General features: G+C 35.4%; 1 protein-coding gene across 1 annotated transcript in view; it reads left to right on the forward strand.

The window, feature by feature from the left end:
- DPY19L3 (dpy-19-like 3 (C. elegans)) overlaps nt 1-13,746 on the forward strand; it is a 33,393-nt gene extending 19,647 nt beyond the window's left edge. Inside the window, exons 15-18 of the mRNA XM_009585472.1 lie at nt 5,175-5,257; nt 11,768-11,900; nt 12,643-12,801; nt 13,429-13,746. Of these exons, the coding sequence (XP_009583767.1) occupies nt 5,175-5,257; nt 11,768-11,900; nt 12,643-12,801; nt 13,429-13,590 (537 nt within the window). The 3' untranslated portion in view covers nt 13,591-13,746. The remainder of the gene's footprint in view (nt 1-5,174; nt 5,258-11,767; nt 11,901-12,642; nt 12,802-13,428) is intronic.
- Nucleotides 13,747-14,534: the final 788 nt, after the last annotated feature.

Consider the following 14,534-nt stretch of genomic DNA (forward strand, 5'->3'; position numbering starts at 1 on the left):
GTCATAGCAGTGAGATTTAGAACATTAATTTAATGGACATACCATTCTTTTAATCTGCATTTACAAAGACAAAAAATTCAGGTGCTACTTTGATGGAGAAGTTATTTCTGCAATACCTAGTGTGAGATGAGAATATTTCTTTTAAATAATTACCTTCAGAGAAACTCAAGGTGAATTTCATTATTAAAGTTAAAAAGGCAGTAGTAAAACATAACAGTTAAGAAAGCTGCTAATAGAGTTCAGCCTGGAAGTCTGTTCTCCCCTTTAAAACAGTGAAACAAAAAGTCAGAAAAGACCGTAACAGTTTGTTTAGTAAAGTTACACTGCTGTATTCCACTTAAATTTTCTTATTATTCTGCTAGAGGACTTTTTAGGATTTTGTTTTTCCATTGGTATGCTGGTTAGAGAAGTCATTTACCATTTTCATCATCTCTGAAAATGATAGAAATAATGCCGTTTCTTTTGACATGGGTGATGCCAAGAGCATGACATTCTAATAGGTAGTCTAATGTGACAGATCCTCCCAGTCTTCATGAACAGATGTGAAGTTCCTAAATCCTGTCAGATTCAATTCTGAAGTCAACAGAAGTCACTGATTTTCATAGGCTTTAGATCGGTCATTAGTTGTGCTCAGTCTGCCTGAAAAGCATCATTTTTGTGTTTCTTCTAAAATCATTTTTATTGACATGAAAAGATATCATTTTTCAAAGTGCTCAGTGGGAATAAAGAAATACATCACCTCTCGGTATTTTTTTGTCTTAAGTCAGTTCTTGCAGTTCAGCTACCAGAGGAATGGATATCTTTGTGTGTGTGTCTTTTCTGCAAAGCTGTAAAAGTTAGTGAGCCTTCAGGAAAGAAGCCTACCTGACAGACAGATAAAACTTGTCACCAGAGTCCCTGGCAATGGTCAGAATAAAAATTCTTACAGAGAGGGATCCAGAAAGTATCCATTGCTTCTGTGAGAATGTGTTTATATATTCTCTAAAACCTTTAGAAACAAACTGACAGTGCAAGTAGATTTTGATAATAGAGACTTGCTTATCTTTCTACTTTCCAGAAAAGAATTTAACTGTTCATGCACTGTGACTGCTCAGATTGCATGAGCAGCTTGCATATTCACCACAAAGTTAACTGGTCATCATGACTATTTTTCTGGAACTAGTAGTAGGGCAATTTTGTATTTCATTACCTCTTATGGTTATGTTTGTCAGATGAACTATTCTTTAGTGCCATTCCTCAAAATAGAAGTTTCATGGGATTATTAACCTAATCCTGAATAAGCTAATGAAAGCCTCTTCTGAGGTGTGTGGTTACTACAGTCCTAAATACATCACTTGAACAATAATTTATTGAGGTACAGATGCAGCTACAATGCTAGCTATCTTTCAGATTTCAGGTACAGTATGTTTTGAGACCTACAAGGCATCTATATTTCTATATACACAAGTTTTCTTCGTTAGTATAGCGCAAACATCTTTTAGATAAAGTGAAAGTGTTGAAGTATTTCCATGCATGCTTTAGCTGTGCTGCATATAACACAACACGTATATAATGCAGTACTAAATATTATTTATGTTTCACTTCATACTCTTCATAGGTAGATTTCAGCTGTATCTGTGTCCATTGCATTTAACTTCTCAACAGAGTAATACCCATCAATTTATATTTGTATGTCAGTCATTCCCAAATAAATTGTTGGTACTTAAAATTAGTTCCTGAGCTTCAGCAAGTCTATAATTCCTGGTTTTGCCAAATAATCTTGATTTTTTTTTTTTCTAGTAAACTATCCATATAATTTCTCAAACTGCATTTTTATCTTCATCATGGCCAAGTCCTTTTGCTCCAAACGTACACATTTGTAGCAGCACATAACGCAACATATACCAATGATCTGAGCATTCTTCGGCTATGCTGAAGAGCTCCCTGTATGTAATGTATGTATTTATCCTTTAAACCTAAAGTTTGTAAGCTTCACAGTCTGTAGAAGAAATGACAAAAGAAAATGTCATGTTTATTTCTATTTGTAATATCTAATCCTGTTTCTCTAAGGAGATTCTTAATTTTCATTCTCAGGCCAACAGTGACTATAAATACTGTAGTAGTACGTGCTTTTCACTTACAGTCAGAGGCCAAAGAATTAATGCTTTTATACTTTTTGAATTCAAAATAAGTGTCCTTGTATTTGAGAAGTACTGAATTCCCATAATCATCAGTGGACTGTTCAGCACCTCCAAGTTTGTGGCTAGTACAATTATCTAACTCTGAACTTTCTAGCTAGAATGAAAAAGATAGGTTGTTTGTAGGGAAAAGCTGCAAGCTTTTAAAAATCTCTGGGTTCTTATCACAGCCATTGAGTTAAAAATTGTCAAGTGTATATCCTCAATATATATATTTGGGGATAGGGATAGTAACTATTAATAAATTGAAGTACACTGAAAACCAAAGCACACCAGACATTCAGTAAGAAACTTAAGTATTGTTATACCGGATGGAATCCATGATCATGAGCCAGAGGGATAACAAATGTGAAAGAGAAAGCTTTTTACAATGTAGAGAGTTGGGATAATGTTTTCACTCAAAAGATTTAATTTTACTCCTGAAAGTTAAAAATTGTCTTACGTCCACCAAGGAGCTAGGGTGGGAGAACAAACAACAACTTTAGTACCTAAATCTCCTAATTATTCAATTTCTCTCTGTAGTCATGTCATCAAGTTCAGAGTTTATTATTTCATTTATTTTTGTACATTCTAGGTCTTAGTGATATTTTGTAATGAGTAATTACATACCTTAGGAAAAATATTCCCCATTATCAGTTTAGAGTATGCCACCTTTCTATTTTCTTGGCTTTCTTTTTGGTTTTGGTGCGAGTCAGCAATAACATGTCATATTACCTTTTCCTATGCAAGTGTTTCTTAAGCCTTTTGGAAATTACAAGTCCTTAAGATTTTTCCAGTCCAGAACGTGTTTCTAATTTAAGCCACTTGATAACAGTCTGCTTCTCCTGAAGACTTTGGCCCCAGAGACCAGCATGTTGCAAGCTGGAAACCTCTTTCATATACCACTCATTATTCTGAACAGTTTGTAACATGCCCCTTTACTTATCTGAAGAATCTGATATACTCCATTTATTCTTTTTATATACTCCATCTATACTCCATCTATTTCTTTGACCATTCATTGTGTCACAGTACAGTTTTTCTTCTCAATCTGACATATACTCGATTTACAAGACGAAGTTGTTATATCAGTGTTATTGGTCCATATTTTCGTATGCTTTACTTTTTATTTACTTTGTCATTGTTATTCTATTGTATTTGGAACTGCTGAAGTTCCTCAGTTTTCTCTTGGCTTGACTAATTAAATGTAGTGTTACCTGAAAATTTTGCTACCTCAGAATACTCTTTAAATTCAGTAATAGCAAGCCCCACTGCCAAAATTTTCCTCCAGTGAAAACTGCTTGTACTCACTCAAAAGTTGCAGTAGTATGATTTGTGACTTGAAAAACCTATATGATAGTCCCAGCACTCAGTAGATAGCACAGTGTCATTAAATTCTCAGTAGATTGCAGGGCAGGTTTGCAGCATGATCTAGAAGCAAAGCAGAGCCCATTTCTTTCTGTCTCCAGCCTGAAGGACTCCAAGCTCTCAAAATGTTTAGCTATCCGGGGTAGTTTAGCAATGAAGAGAGGAAATTTTGATTCATTACAAGACTCTGCAGTCTCGTTTCACAACTGCTTAATTTATTTACTAATCTCTCAAGAGATCTTCTGAAGAGCAGAAATATGTCTATTATAATACTACTGTACTTCCCAAAACTCTAAGGTTGTGACACTGCCATAACTATCTTTTAGATGTTTCGCAATCTACCAGTCAGTATGACTTTAGCAAATGTACAAGTAAACAGTTAAACTAGTAAGTATCTGCTCCCCAGTCCTCCTACATAATTACAGCTTTAGTGAAAGAATGCATATTTTTGCTAAGTAGCTCAGCAGCGTCACATTCAAATTCTTTCTGAACTCTTGGATGAATATTATTTAAATTGGATGATTTATGGCTTTTTAGATTATCAGGCGGGTTTTCTTGCACTTTTTCCTGTGACATTTCACTTTGCAAGCCAGCAATCCTTATTATCTAAAGAAAGCAGGTTTGGAATAGGTTTCACCATAACACCCTCTGTAGTAAAGAATGATGCAAAGCAACCAGTTAGTCATTAGCATTGTCATTATCTTTCTTAATTGCTCCCTTTTGCCCTTGAATATTCACTAGCTTAAACAACAAGAAACCCTTAATTAAATCTTTGTTCTGTTAGCTTTTTTTGAGGGAGGGTTAAGCTTTTCAGAATCAATTTCAATCCTTATTTCTCTCCTCCAAATTAGATTTATGTATTCTTTGTCTTCAGTAAATTTTGAAATGTTTTCCCCCAATAGTCTATTGGATGTTGCCATTCAGTCAGACTTTTCTTTATTCTTCAGTGGTTCTCTTTTAATTCAAACTTCTGAAATGCTATTGATGGCATCCACAGCACATCTAATGATTTTAACTTCTGATACAGATTTCCTACCTTTTTTTTATTCAGTTGTAAGTTGCCTTTCCAAATTTAAGGTTAATTCCTGGGGCCTCTCCTTCTCCTGTAATCATAGGTATTATTTAATAGCTTGGCTGTTACGTATTGAACTATTACATGATGCCTCTGTCTTGTTCCTTTTCTTAAAGCTTGGTCTGTCAAGAAATAACTTAAAACATTAACATTCATCCTATAGTCCAGGGAACCAAAATTATTTGCTTGTAAAGTAGATACAATGCACAACAGTTGCATTTGGTAGCAACTTTTAGTTTCCCATCGATTTTAAGATACAAACTGATCTTAACTAATAGAGTTCTGGAAACCTGCAGTAAGATGTGAATCTGAGAAAAGCTGTTCTTCTCATGCTCACCACAACAGGTAATTCTGTTCCTTCTGGTCATCTGGCAGATCTTAAACTCTGAAACTGTGTATTCACTCTGCAATGACAGCCACCTATCCTTCATAAGAAGGGTAGATATGCTTATGTCTTGCAACTTATCAATGAGCTGGATGAGATCAGTTACCAGCTAAGAGGAAATAATATGTTTCAACATCCAGAACTTGTTTTGTTCATTCTGTCTTCAGTTTGCTTTATTTTGTTTTCATTATAGTTCTGGCCAGGAATAATGGATGAACTGTCAGAGCTGAGAGAATTCTATGACCCAGACACTGTGGAGCTGATGAACTGGATTAAGTAAGAGGATTTTTTCTCTATTTAAGTTAAATGCTATTTGTGTAGATGTAATGTTCTTAGTTATAGTGTTATCCTTATTTGTCACAGCTCATCAGTGAACTCTGGTGACCCATGGAGATAGTTAAGGATGAATGGGCTATCAAGAGGTTAGCATATTAACGGCTGTGGAGAACAGCTATATGCAAAGTCCCCTAGACTGCTCTGCTCTGGTTCAGTATCATGCTGCTGTATTGCATGTGCTTCAGGGAACCAGCTGAGTCCATTTGCTCCCATAAGCAGACAGAGTTTTCCTAGCCGAAAGAGGTCAGTTTGGAGGTGTCAAGCTTCTTCCATCATATTGTAGCTACCTCTTTACATTAATAGATCTTTACAGTGAAATAATTTTATTTTTATTTTCCCACCCAACCTGGTGTCCTTCTCTTTTCAACTTTATAATTTTAAAAAGCTTAGAGGTACAGTTGTAGAGCTGGAAAATCTGTACTCTACAGTCTGTTTCTTGAACTTTAAAATAATCTAAATTGTTTATATTTATTAGAATTAATCCCAATATGTGTTCTAAACTGTAAACAAAATATTTGTAATTGAACTTGAACTTGCCACGGCTAAGCATAGGTGCAAAGTCTCTTTCAGGAGTACGAGTTAATCATTTCAATCCCACCTCATCACTTCTGCTTTCTCACAGAGCATAGGAAGGTATTTTTTAAGTGGAAATAGTTTGGAATACTGCATGTAGAAGATCCTGAGAAAAAGGGCCAGGTAGGATGTTCTCTGGAGGACTGTGAGTTTAAGGGGTATGTTCTCTATTAACATACAGTAACCACTAAAAACTTTCAGGTTAAGTTCTGAACAGAGGTATTCCTGGCACTTGTATTTATTCAGAACTGTGACAAAGATTTTTTTTTGAAAAAAAAAATCAGTTTCATGTTCTGGAGGAAAACATTCTGAAATTAAATCTGAATTTACTACATTTACTATTGAACTATTTGAAGTATTTCCTTGGAGGCCTGTATTGTGTTTTTATATGCAATGAACTTCAGTGAAACCAGTCGCCCAGCCTATTCTACCCATAGCAACATTTTTACACTCCATAATGTTGTATTTCTTTAATCCTAAACTAGAAGGAGTAATTTAGAAGTAAAATATATTACAAGCCTTCACTGACTTATTTTAAAAGCAGGCCATGTTTTTTTCCATCATTTAGAATCTTTGCAGCCATATTGACATGTTTTTGTGACTAATGTTTACCAGCCAGTTCCATTTAGCACTACCGTTTTATTAAAAAATGGTAAATGTCTGATAGTTCAGGTCTCCTGTGTACAATATATGGAGTTATATATAGATTTATACATAAAATATCCATGTGGAGTTATTCCCAGCCGTGAACTGGATTTAACTGGATCCGATGAGAATAATTTTTCATATATTCTTAGTGCTGAGAATGCTTGTCCTCTTTTCATTTTAAGTCATGACAGACAATTACAGAGGGAAATTTTCTACTTAGAATTTATTATGTTTAGAAATATTATTCATGTAAAGAAGAGTTAGTTGTCTATACTTTAAATACAAGTCAACAAAATTCATGGTAAGTTTCTCGAAGTGGGACAGATTTTCTTAAGATTTGATGTGTAAGAAAAATATTTTACTATACTAACACTTGATAATTCTGCTGTTGTTAATGATCTGTCAAGGTGGGTGTCAGGAACTAATCATTCATTATTAAAACTCAGTATGAGAAGCTCTAATTTGTCATGTATAGCAGTGAATTAGGAATAACTCATCTGTCTTGCAATCTCTCCACAACAAGAAAACCCTTCTATCTGCTTAGATCTAAATGCATATTAACTTGTCCAAATATACAATCTGAATAATAGACAACTGTTAGTCTGTCCATTGTGAAGTGTCTGCAGATGAATTTTTCACTCTTCCCCTTACTAAAATTACCATAGCATTTTCAGGAAGATATACTGGTTTATATCTTTACAATAAAGTTACTGCATAGTATTGGACTGCATCTGTTGCAGAGTGCAATTTTTTACATAATTATCTTGCATATCCCAGTCTCTTGCTTTTTCTTACCCACCACCTCATTTTCTTAGCTTTTTTTAAACAAAAGAAGTCAAGAAGGTCCTGCCAGTGACCCAGGGATAGTTCACAGCTGTGTTCCCAGATGGGAGGTATATTAAAATTCTTAGTTTTGGTCTTTCTCCCTAAGACAACAGGAACAACATGCTCATTTGTGAGATGGGGAAGAATATCAGTAGAATGAGCAAATCAATAGCGTGAACTTCCCTACTCTGTTTACTTCTGGTAAGTGTTTAAGAAGCAATGTCTTCTGCCTTTAAAGGGGAAACCTGTCTAGAATTGTGGAATATTTCATAAGCAGTTACCAAAAATCATAGAAAAGCTTCTTAGAAATCTCAGACAACAGCCAAAACAGTGGAAAAGTTAACTGAGACTGAGATTTGGCAGAGTATAGTTGTATGTCAACTGTATTTGAATCAGGTGTGGGGACAAGCAGGCAAATTTTTATATTAGTGGAAACCCCACAAATTTCCAAAAAGCTCCTAAGGTTACAAAAATGGAATACTTGCATTTCAATGGTTCTTTCATTTAGTAATTTGTATTAATGGCTATATTTTAATTTCAAGCCAGCTATAAATTTTAACTCTTCACTCTTACTTACGTGCCTGATTTTCAAAGGTAATCACACTGAAATCAACACATATTCCAGACTTTAAAGGCAATATTACACTTTTTTTTTTTTTTAATTATTGTTCTTAAATTCTTGGGCTTATCCTTTGTCATTGACTGATTTGTCAGTAGAATTCAGGCATGAACTTGATAGTGCCTGAGAACTAGGTTTATATCAACTGTGTAGGTGCGCTCCTTTATGTGAACAAAATATGCATGCATAAAATTAAGGCTGGAACTAACAAAAATGCATCTTGTTGCTCTTTCGTGGTGGCTGTCGTTTTCCATTTTTGCAATTTTCAGTCTTTCCAAACCAGAGGGAAAAAAAAGAACCATGACAGTTTGACTGAATATGCTTTACTGCCTATCATTTGCAGCTAAACCTGTAATATTTTAATATAGCATTCTGCAAATAAAAAGACTTTCTTTTAAAGGAAAAAAAAAAAATCTAACGTGGCATATTTCAGAACCCCTTTTCAGAATCTCCTTTTCTCAAACCCTGTTGCTTTGTAGATTCATATCGCACCCAGGCACTAGTAAAGGAGTAATCTGATATTTGTTAGATTTTATGGCTTTGAAAGCCAGCTACAGAGTTCAACTTTGGAGGACTTTTAATAGAAAGAGCAATTTTATTTCTAATGACGTAACCTATAATTGCAACGTTGGCCATTTCTGCAGGGCTTCCTTAAAACCAACTCACGATAATTCTTTAGCAGCTTAATAAGAGAAAAAATTACTAACACTTCTAGAGTCTGTGCAAGTTAGGCATAGACCTGTAGTTCCTGTAAAATCCTTTTATTTTTAATAAGTTGTTCTTTAGTGTTTACATAATTCTCTAAATTCTTAAGTGTAGGTAAAGAAAAGCTTCATACAATATATTATAGTGCTTAGTTTACCGATTAGTTCAGCTGTAATTAACTTGTTGAAAGCTTAGAGCTTCAAAAATAAATGAGATTATTTGTTCAAAATGCCATCAGGTCTGCTTGGAATGACATTTAAATTATATAATGTAAATCAGTTTGACCTGTAAGTCCTTGTCATTATTTAGTGACATTTCATACAGAATAAATTGTTTGCAGGTGGGGCAGTGTGGTATGGAGCTTGGCAGAAAGCTATAAAAACAAATTATCCTTTCATTTTATACATCATTTGTTCAGACATTTGTAAAAATTGCTTCGTTTTTCTATAATAGAGCAGTGTCATTTAGTGGTTTGAAGCACATTAGCTGCCTTGGATACAGACCACAGCAGTTAGTGTCTGACTCAGGTAGGAGTGTTAGAGAAGGACGCTTGCATGAAACGTAGAAATCATCCTGTACCTGAAAAATGTTAGTTAATTGTCATGTCTCCCTCTAGTGGCTGTTTCAGAAGATAAATGCTCAGTAACGGCCACCAGCTGAAGTTCTTTAAGATGTAGTTAAGGAGGGCAGACATTGTATGAAGCTCAGCGACACCTCCCAGCTTCCAAGTGTCTGTCCACAGCAGTGAAATCCAGTGCCAGGTTTGTGTTCTTGGCATTGCCAGTAAAGCATGGGGAAAGAGGGCGTCCAATAGCTCTGGTAGTAGCATGTATTGGTCTGGGAACGTCTGAGTTGGCCCCAGTAAAATATGGACAGTGATACGTCTTAAGGTGTATAATTTTCTAGGACTTCAAACGTATAAATCTGAGTCTCATCCACCTTCACCTGGAATACCTGATTTTGAACTCCATCCAGGACCAAGGCACATAAGCCAGTTTTTTGAAAAGCAAGCGAGGGGCACTGGATTGCTTTTAAGATATAGGAAGAGGAGGAAGTGCTGGCAAAACTCTTAATACCTGATAAATAAAGAATGCCCTCAGCTATATTTCACCCCTTCTGGGCACGAGTGAATGCTTTTAGAACAGGGAGGAGTTGAACCCTGCATCTTCTACATTTTTGACAAGCATTTTTACCAGTAAGTTATGGGAAAAGGGCACTATCGCCATTTCCTCCAGCTTTCTTTTGTAAGAAAAGAGGCTGCAGGCTGTTTCCTGGGAATGGGGTTTTCTTATTGTTGTTTTCTTGTGGTTTTGCCTTTGGTACTTGTTGTAGTTTTGTTTTGTTTTTTTTTAAGAAAGTTTGATTCTGCAGGTTTGCATTATATTGGGTTCTTTAGGAGTCAGAGGTGCAGGATTGCCCTGATAAGGCCAAGTCAGGAGATAAGTATTGCAGAGCATTATAAAATTTGAACTAATCTTGAACAAACGCAGAAACAGACTTTCCACACTAGAAGTTTCCCAGCCCACAGAAACTGTTGAAGGTGCTTTGAGAATCATCATTTTCATTTAGGTGTCTAAGCTCCAACAAGTCCCTTTGTGAATCTAGTCCACGTTCTTTTCAGCTTAGTCTAAAGAATTGTGCTTTCCTGCAGATTCAGGGATGAGTCCTAGCTGACAGCCTGTCAGGGCCATTACATTTGCATAATATTAAATTCTAAGATGAATTAATTTCTTTTAATGAAACATTTACTTCATGACACTTGTGGCTTTGAATATTTTAAGTAAAAAAGAAATTTTTAGAAGAGATAGTCTATCAGTAAAGTTAAACTGGCCTATTAAAAAATGCTATCTCTGTCCTTCCTAGATGAGATTAATGTACCAGTGTAAGAATTTTTAGGAAGGGTTTGTAATTATTAGTTCATTTGCTAAGCATAATCTCTCGAAAGGCGATATTAAATTTAATACTTGTCTCTTAACATTTTCAAGCCAATCATGGAGCTTGAAGAAGACTGAATTCATAGCTGCAGTTTCAAAAGGCTCCCTAAAGTGCAGCCAAAAGTGTCACAGTTATTTGACTACTATAGACGCCGTATGTGCATGTATGTGGATGTTAGGCAACTATTCACATTCCTTTCTAATTTCATTTTACTTGATTTAATGTATACTTCTTTCTGTTGTTTTAGTCTTCATAGAACTTTTCATGATTATATGCCTACTAAGCACTAGAAAACACTTAAGGGATACTATGACCATTTTTAATTAGCCTAATTATAGTAGTCTCTGTTGCCTGGCATTTTTACTTTATCTTTTTGCTATGCCCTTCTGTTGTGACTTTACATATATTTTAGATTGTAAACTTCTTGGGGGGAAGGTGAGCAAAAAATCACTTTTTCATTATAGGTATTTAAACAATCCTGAGATACCAAGACCGTTATTTAGATAACAATTCTAGACATTGGCTTTGAATTTCAGATGAGATCACAGTACCAATAATTGACAGCATTTCTATCTGGCATCTTCTGCATCTCCCCCGCCCTGCTTTTTGCAATGGGGGTGACTTTTTTCATAATTTCTCTCCCACAGTTGTCATAAGAGGAGGATTAATGTCTCACATAACAAAGTTTTCATTCCAAGTGAATGGTGAATGCCAGGACAGTAACAAGAAGTTTTAGCATTCAGATTAAATAATCCATTTTATATAGAATACCTTATATATCAGACACAAATCTAAGTCACAATAAGTTTCTTGAAATATTAAAAGAATTAGAAATTTAGAAATATTCAGAGGCTATATGAACCCAAGAAATACATGAAATATGGAAGTAGTTTGAAATTTTCAGGATTATGTTTTCCCTAAATTCCCTCATAGTCCATAGTAAATCTTTTATTTGCAGTTAGAGAGTATTATAGTGATTTATCTGCTTCATATTTGAAGAAAACACAGTTGCTTGAATGTTTGCTCCCTGAATAGAGGAGAGGCAGAAAAATCTTTTTTCAGTCTTTTTTTTCCTTCTGATCTGTAACAAGCAATGCAAAAATGCCCCTACAGAGAATTCCTCAGACTTATCAACATTTGTTTAGGTCAAACACTCCAAACACAGCAGTGTTTGCTGGGAGCATGCAGCTATTAGCAGGAGTCAAACTGTGCACTGGACGGACCTTAACTAATCATCCCCATTATGAGGACAAGAATCTGAGAGAGAGAACAAAACAGGTAAGAGTATTCTGATTGTTTCAGCTAATTCTTATCCGTATCCGTGGCTCCATTCCAGAAAACACATGCAATCTCTAATGGCACATTGCAAATGACCTCACGTGCTTTACTCATTGAACTAACTTATTTTCAGATACAGTTCCAGAATTTAATTTCTTCTGTGAAACTTGTGGTACTTTGGGCATCTGCTAACTCACTTCTGGCAGCTGGTGTATGTCTGAATAACTGTACCTAGGTACTCACGCTAGTTCTGAGTGAACTGGTTTGGGTACTGTTGGCCTTAATAGATACTGCTGCCCAATTGGACTGTTAAACCCACTTGGAGCATTTTCTGATTTGCCTGATACTCCCTTCAGTTCCCAGACTAGCACATAACATTTTATATAGAAACCACCTTGAGAAACTCAACACAAAGCTGGAGAGATTGTTTTAAACTATCCTTTCCTATAATTTAGACATCATGAAAGTTTTACAGGCATCTACCAAGGCCTTTCTGCAGGCAGCAGCACCATCCAGTATTTCTGTAGTCAGCAGCAGTACTATTGTGCATCATAGTAGCCATAACATAGAAACTCTAGGTGGCTACTGAATAAAGCATTTATTTATTTATTTTAAAAATATTTCATTCAAATCACATGGATTATCGATCTCAATTCTTTCTCTGGTTCAAAATAAAGGAATCTTGAAAGAGCAAACAAAGAAATAGTGGTAATGTGTCTTACAGCTTAGTTTTCTTCTGTAGATTTATCAGATCTATGCCAAGAGATCTCCTGAAGATGTTTACAGAATACTGCGATCCTTTGGTACAGACTATGTGATCCTGGAAGACAGCATTTGTTACGAAAGAAGACACAATAGAGGCTGTCGGTTACGTGACTTACTTGATGTAGCTAATGGCCATGTAAGTATTATGTACAAGATTTATAAAGAAAATACATTTTGCTTAACTTCTTTTTGAAATACAATTACGATTTGAAGTAGCTTGGGTTATTTCCACTTCATCGTGAGTGTGGGAAGTAAAATCTAATGGAGCCTTTAGACATTCTCAAATTGAACACTGCTTGCTTGTAATGGTATTTGATAATAAAAGAAGGAGGAACTCAGCATGGGCAAAATAAGTAATCACTTCCTGATGAGCTTCAGGTTAGCAGTACACGAATAGTGTTCCCTTTCAGAGTGTAATTCACTTCATAGCTTCAATTCCCTCAGGACCAGTGGACGGTTGTATTTTACTCCACTGTGTCAGGGGAGTTTTCAAGCATTTCTGGGGCTAACATGGAACCACAGCAGACCGCATAACCCAAAGCAGATATGTACCTCTGACAAATCAGCTTTATCCGTAATAGAGACAATGTTACTATAAATCTTACTGTTTTAACCTCCCGCTTGTTTCATACAGTCATTGTTAACAAGTCTGGCCAGCTTGACCCTCTGAATGTATTGTCGAGGTTGTTTTTAGTTTCTTGTTATTGCCTGTAACTGTGAATTGGCAAAAGATATTTCACAAATCTGTTCAATTTTATTACAGATCATGGATGGTTTGGGAGAGAATGAACCTGATTTGAAAACTTCGTTGTATCCTCGCTTCTGTGAGGAAATTAAAAAAAACCTGCCTTCTTACACCATACACTTCACTAGAGTGTTTCAAAACAAAACATTCCATGTTTACAAACTTGCTAAGCATAAATAACATTTCCACCCATGGCTTCAAGTTCAGTATTTTAATCCTAGGACCCATATTAGAAAACGCAGAAGAAGTTTACAAACATGTTACATTAGTAAGACATTTTACATTCTTGCTTAATTACTGTGATTCTTATTTTTTTAGACAGTTTAGTTTTGATAACATTCTTGATGTTGCCAAAATTTTCATAGATTCATAAATAAATGCTAGCAGGGACCATTTTGATTATAAAGTCTGACCTTCTGAACACCTAGGATATAATTGCTTTCCAGTTTTAACTGATTGAAAGACACTCAAAATGAGCAGCCTGCATGACCACTGCAGAATAGCTAGCCTATGAAGTTCTGCTCAGCAGTTTGGATTTTTACTGTAAAATGATAGAAATTCAATGAAAGCAGGCCACGCTGCTTCTATACTGAGTATGTATTACCTTTGTGAATCCTGAAAATAGTTGCAAAAATTAGGTTTTCTCTTACAATCTGATCCTCTTTGACAGATCCTTGTGCTCTTTCAGTGCCTCTTTTTTTAATTCTTTGGGAATGTATGCAGATATGATTTTCCAAGTTTGTGAGTGTGATTGCAGAATCAGTGAGTGCAAAATCAGCAAACAAGTTTGAAGAGTAAAACTTCAATCATTGTCCAGCATTTTTAGTGATACAGAAACATAATGTTTTATAACGTTAAGCATTTAATGATGGAGTGTTATGTATTTCTAATGAGAATAAAGGTTGGAGCATGCTTGATACATGTTGCATGTTTGTATCCTCATAAAATGCTCAGAACAAACAAAAAAATCAAATTTCTCAGCTTGGATTCTCACAAGACTATATTTTCTGTGTTTGCTTTCTGAACTGCAGGGGATCCTTTTTCTCCCCATGTGAATTCCAGGAGTAGGATACCAAAATTGGACACTGCCAACCTTACAAAAGACAAATTCATCTCTAAAATCA

This window comes from Fulmarus glacialis, unplaced genomic scaffold (assembly GCF_000690835.1).
Source record: "Fulmarus glacialis isolate BGI_N327 unplaced genomic scaffold, ASM69083v1 scaffold12099, whole genome shotgun sequence".
Lineage (NCBI taxonomy): Eukaryota > Metazoa > Chordata > Aves > Procellariiformes > Procellariidae > Fulmarus > Fulmarus glacialis.